The 6,000-nt window shown below is 36.6% G+C and overlaps 1 protein-coding gene across 2 annotated transcripts in view; it reads left to right on the top strand.

Moving 5' to 3' along the window:
- CYP19A1 (cytochrome P450 family 19 subfamily A member 1) overlaps positions 1-6,000 on the top strand; it is a 46,414-nt gene that overhangs the window by 33,059 nt on the left and 7,355 nt on the right. For both annotated transcript variants that reach the window (XM_017896183.1, XM_017896182.1), the window contains one exon: positions 4,220-4,334. In XM_017896183.1, coding sequence (XP_017751672.1) covers positions 4,220-4,334 — 115 coding nt within the window. The remainder of the gene's footprint in view (positions 1-4,219; positions 4,335-6,000) is intronic.

Genomic DNA, 6,000 nt, shown 5'->3' with positions numbered 1-6,000 from the left:
GTGTGTGTGTGTGTGTGTGTGTGTTTAAGAGAGAGAGAGAGAGAGATAGTCTTCTTCTGGAGTTACATCTACAAAGTTTCCCAATATTTTTTGTCTCATTTCAAAGACTCTGACGTTAACAACAAACATGAATAGACTTAAAAAGAAAGATTACTCCTAAAAGAAGCTTAAAGAAACTTAACACAGAGAGAGAAAGGGGCACTTTAAGGGTTAAACCCTCCTGTGTAGGCCACCCACCATCAGGACTGCTCAGATAGTCAGGAACAGGGCAAGAGTGAGATCAGAGCCAGTTTACTCTGTTTTCATTCATTCATTCTTTCCTCTATTGAAAAAATATGTATGAAGGCCCCCATGGACCATCAGCTTGAAGTGTAATGCTAATGAGCAACTGTCACTGTCCTTAAAGAGCTCTCAGTTCAGTGAGGGAAGACTGGTTAGCAAGCAAGGAATTGCTTATCTGTCATGCCTTTGGTTGAGTAAAATAAACCTGGAAGTAGTTTGAAGAGAAATCAAAATTAAGAGAAGGGCACTTTGGGGGATTTTTACAACTAACCTTTTTTTTACACTTTAACAGGAAGCACCTTAGATCAAATAGGATCCAATTTGACCAATTTTCCAGTAATATCCTGCCACCTGTTGAAACACAAAATAAATATGATCCTAGGCAAATCCAAATCAGCTTTGGAGGGAAATGTATACAATAAATATGAAAAAATCACTGATTTGTGAGTTATGACCACGAGTACTAAATGTTTCCTTTGCAATCTCATAAATGGCTGGCTAGAGCATAAAAAAAGTTTAATTTTTAACAGTTTGTTTAAAATAATATTTGTCCCTATCTTCCTTCCATTCATTCGTTCTTAACTATAGGATAGTACATGCTTATGGAAAATCACAGAAAAGCATAAGAAAAGATGATGAAAACTTCCACCCAATTATTAAATAAAAAATTGTGAACAATTAAGCTCCAACATAAAAAGCCAGAATGGCCTGATTTTGTGTGTGCCCTGGAGTTCATGACGACTGATTCTCTGACGTGTACCCTGCAGCTCTGTCGGGCCCCGGCCTTGTTCGCATGGTCACAGTCTGTGCTGAATCCCTCAAAACGCATCTGGACAGGTTGGAGGAAGTGACCAATGAATCAGGCTACGTGGACGTGTTGACCCTCCTGCGGCGTGTCATGCTGGACACCTCTAACATGCTCTTCTTGAGGATCCCTTTGGACGGTACTGACATTTTCACTCTCGCATCTTGACCATCTGTCCTTTATTGAACAAGGAGCTAGGAGGGATAGCAGACCAAAGGAATCACATGCCATTTTCTGCGTTGCTTTTGTTCAAACATTTCTAAGTAATCCTCGTTTTTTTCCCTAGTGTTTCTGCTTTGTTCACTTATAAAATATAAATTTCCATAAAGTAGGGGCCAGCATCTATTTCTTTTGTATCTTTCCTCATTACTCTAGGAAATAGAATTCTACCCACAGTTGAAACTTAACAAATGTGATTATTTCATTTGGTTGTTAACATATCCTACCACCAATCAACTTTATATATTTAATCATTTCCAGTTGTTCTTTTGGGCATGATATATACATACATATATACACACATGTATATACACACACTCCTCCCTCAAAGCTACTAAACACGAAAATATCGTGCCTATATGATAAAAATGTCAATATTGCTGGTGATGCTGATGGAAATGACGATATTAGCTGCCATTAATGTAGTATCTAATGTGTGCCAAACAGTATTAAAAATTGCTATATATACATGTTTGCCATTTATTATTTATAGTCTTAACAAGATGTCTCACTCAAAAGGCTAGTTTCCTCACTATGATACAGAAATGAATATTAAAACATGTGCATGCTCACATCAAACTCATAGAACTTGGTTTTATTTTGGCAGGATTAAACCAATTTGCAACTTGAGTACAACTGCCAATATTTTGGCTAGTTCTTGAAAAGTTGTGCCATTGTGCAAAAGTCCTTGAATTTTGATAACTTTTAACCTAATGATCAAACACCTGACAGGAATGGAATTCACTGGACTTGTACCTAATTGTTTTACACTTTTTTCTATGGGTTACATTTTTTATTGCCATTGCGACCTTTATCCACACACCAACCTGGAAAGTATAGGAATTAAAAAATTGGCATTCTTTCTGATATACTTTTTTCATTTTCTTCTTAAAGTCATTTAAATTATATATTACTCTTAAAGAATGTTTTAGTCTCCATTTTAGTAGTCTGTGCATAAGGTACTAATACATGTACACAAAGAAAATTCACAAGCCCATTCAGATGTCTTTTAGAACATTACTTGCCACTAAATATTTATACAGTTGACATAATGCTTATTATGCCCTTGAATAATAGAATTTGTTTTTTTATTACTTCTTATCCATAAGCATTGGCCTTATATTATCTCAAGAGGAACAGAATTTATTATTAAACAACATTCTTAAATCCATTATTCATATCGTGACTTCATACATTTTGTAACCCTAGTAGTGAATATACCCTAAAACCTATAGATCTCCCAAATCACTCTACTGATTAAAAAAAAAAAAAAAAAAAAAAACATGTACATGCAACTCTACCACCACACCAAAAAGCGTAAATCATTTGAGTAGTTTGGTGGTTACCAGAGGAAGGGAAGGGTAGTGGGCTAGTGGGGAGAGAAGAGATGAAGAGAAGTTGATTAATGGGTACAAAAATACAGGTAGATAGAAGAAACAAGACCTAGTGTTCGATAAATCAGTGTAGTGAAGAAAATAAATAATGATCTATGTACAACCAAGTAACTAGTAGAGAATAATTTGAATGTTCTCAGCATAAAGAAAAGATAAATGTTTAAGGTGATAAATACCCTCATTACCCTGATTTGGTTATTACACATTATACAAATCTATCAAAATATTACATGCACCCCTAAATATGTATATCTATTATGTATCAATAGAAAATTAATCATTTGGATTAATTCCATTCTGCTGTTGGCATTAAGTATGTACAACTCAATGTGAATTTTCCTGAATTAACTTAACACCAGTGTTCATTGATTCATACATTCATTCATCAAACATTTATTGATTGCCTATTTTATGCCAGGCACTGTTTTAGTTCTGGGGACATAACAGTGACCCAGACAGATAAAGTTATTGCCTTCAAGGGACTTATATTCCAGTGGGTGATATGGACAGGAAAAGAAATAAATATCTAATAAAATATTAGGCAATAGTAAGTGCCTTGAAGGAAAAATGAAGCAGGGCAAGAGGACAGGAAGTGAAGGAGGGCAACAGTGGGTGTGGGCACTCTCTATTGCCACACTGGCTGTATGGTTTTGGGCAAGCTTCCGAATTTCTATGAATTGCAATTTCTTCAATTGCAAAAGGATGACATCACAAAGCCCATGGCAAGAATATGAAGATGAAATTAAAAATCTCTTTCACAAAGCGCCTAGCATGGTGACTGGTATTTAGCAGTTGGAAATAAATGTCTGTTCTCTTCCCTTTTGTGTATTATCTGGTATAATTTGAAAAAGGATTTTATTTCCCCTAGTATTCAATTTAATTAAAGAACATTTATTAAGAGCTGATTGTGTGTGAAGCTTAGGACAAGACATTGAAGAACACAAGATGAATTCTACACTCTGGACTGAATATAAATAACTATGAAAGCTACGTGATGAGTGCTATGGGGGAAAAATGAACAAAGCACCATGAGAACATGATTAGAAGCTATTAAGTGTATAATCCATATAAACTGTCCACTTCATGGCTCTGCTTACCCAACACCAAATGAAGTTAAAATGTGCTTGTTAGCCACCTAACAGGCTCTGCTTTTTGCACTCCCAGGTACCAGAGTGAAGGCCATAACAGCCGTAATTACTAGTTCCATTTGTCCAGAGAAACAGGAGCAAGTTGGAAGCTCAGCCTGAGGAGAATATGTGAAATTCCAGGTTGAAAACTTGAAAACTAGCAACTCATTGGTTAACTAGTTCAATTTGGATGGCAAGGAGAACGAATCAGTGCTTGATTTCTCTACTGGTATTCACATGGCTAAGACTCCTACTGAAGATGGAACCTCACTTAGCTTAGAACCCCGGACTGTTAGGAGAATCTACAGGGAATGTTTTCTGCCCAGAGCACCCTTCTTAGGCTCACATTTTGCTCAACTGCTCTTCCTTGTGCGTTTTTTTTTTTCCTACAGAAAGTGCTATCGTGGTTAAAATCCAAGGTTATTTTGATGCATGGCAAGCTCTCCTCATCAAACCAGACATCTTCTTTAAGATTTCTTGGCTATACAAAAAGTATGAGAAGTCTGTGTAAGTAATACAACTTTGGAAGATTTATGAGTACAATTGGATTGGTTTTTTCCCTTGTGTCTTTGCTGTTTTTGTTGGCCTCTCCGGTAACTTTTCTGCTCTCTAGAGCCCACAGGGAGCTGTTGATTAAGTTGCTGATGAAACACTTTTTACAGCAATCTGGCTGCATTTGGCCAGACCAGAGAGTAAATGAAGCCTTTGGCTGGGCGGCTTCTCAGCAAGGGGTCTGAGTGTGTGGTCTAGGAGCTTCAACTCAGGAACTAGGACACTAGTGTGTTTTGAGTTGAAGAGAAGGGTTGACTGATCCTGTCATTAATATCTGTCAAAATTATCTTTGCACAACTGAAAATCTGGAACCATAGAATCAATTTATAGTTGTGTTGTTTTTGAATGAATTTAACATAATTTAACTTGTAAGAACTGACATTAGTCTCAATACAATTTTTTCTTAATGAGTATAACTAACTTCAATAAAATGTGTGTGGGTTTTTAAAATTATGCATCTTATGCTTTGGGGGTCCTGAAATTGTCATTAAATGGCTTTGTTTTTGTCTTAGAATTGTCCATCAGAAAATTGGGCAAATGCCCAGTGGCCTACAGGCTAATCAATGGGTTTGTAGAGTACAAGTAGTCAGTCACTAAACACTGCTACCTCTGACCACCAGTTGAAAGCCTATGGAATCTAGAAGCAGAAAGTCCTGCTTTGTGTCCTGTTTCTAATGGCCTTGGGAAGTTATTTAAAGTAAGATATAATCTATCTTCTAGAGTAGGGGCATAGGTTAATAACATCATATAAGTAAGGCAATTAGCATAGAGCATGGCACATAGAGGGTACTAAATATGTTAGTTTCTCCCTTTCCTGTGTTCATGTCTTCCTCAGATGTTCCTAACCATCTCAAGTTCTCCATCTCTAAACGTCCCCAAGCTTGTCTGAAGACCTGACTTTATTCTACTTGTGGATTTTGAAATTCAATAATATTAGTTTCTAGAGAAGAAGCCAACTTGATGTTGTTTTGTTTATTCTCTCATGGTTGATGAGTACTAGGTGAATGTTTTAGACACTTGGTTCTTTATACATTTCATTTCCACCAGAGCTTATTGTGACTTGAAAACAAATAGATAAAAGATTCCTCTCTTCCCTGTGATCAGAGTTGGTGGCAGTGGTAGTGGTCTGAAGAGTTCATTACATAGTTCTTAGTCATTAGTTTAGCCTTGGTCTTGGCCATTGGACCTATAAAATTTATTGTACAAGTCTGTGTAAAGGTTTCTCTTAGGTTTCTGCAGTTCCATCAAGGAACTCTCTATGAATTTACATGCTAGGGGCACTCCAACACCTCCCAGACCATTTGGGGCTAGTGCTCAGATGGGAATGCTATGAGCATTCTCAGCCTACTAGGAAGAGGGCACCATAGCCCAACTGAGTGAATATCTGTTATTTGTATGTAGGAGTTGCTCAGCAAACATTTGATGAATGCATGGATCAGTAGGGTATTTAAGTGTATCAGTGAACATGTCAATTAGAATTTGAAAGATGGATTTATTGTACATTTAACGTAATACAGAACATTGTTCCCTGGGATAAGGGAACAATACACTTACAAAGAACACATACACTTAAGGACAGAGATAGGAAAAATTGAGTTTAGATTCAAGGTGACTTTATTTT

This window comes from Rhinopithecus bieti, unplaced genomic scaffold, assembly GCF_001698545.2.
Source record: "Rhinopithecus bieti isolate Rb0 unplaced genomic scaffold, ASM169854v2 scaffold_27781, whole genome shotgun sequence".
Classification (NCBI taxonomy): Eukaryota; Metazoa; Chordata; class Mammalia; order Primates; family Cercopithecidae; genus Rhinopithecus; species Rhinopithecus bieti.
Note: the sequence above shows the minus strand (reverse complement) of the source record. Positions and strands in the feature narration are given on the sequence as shown.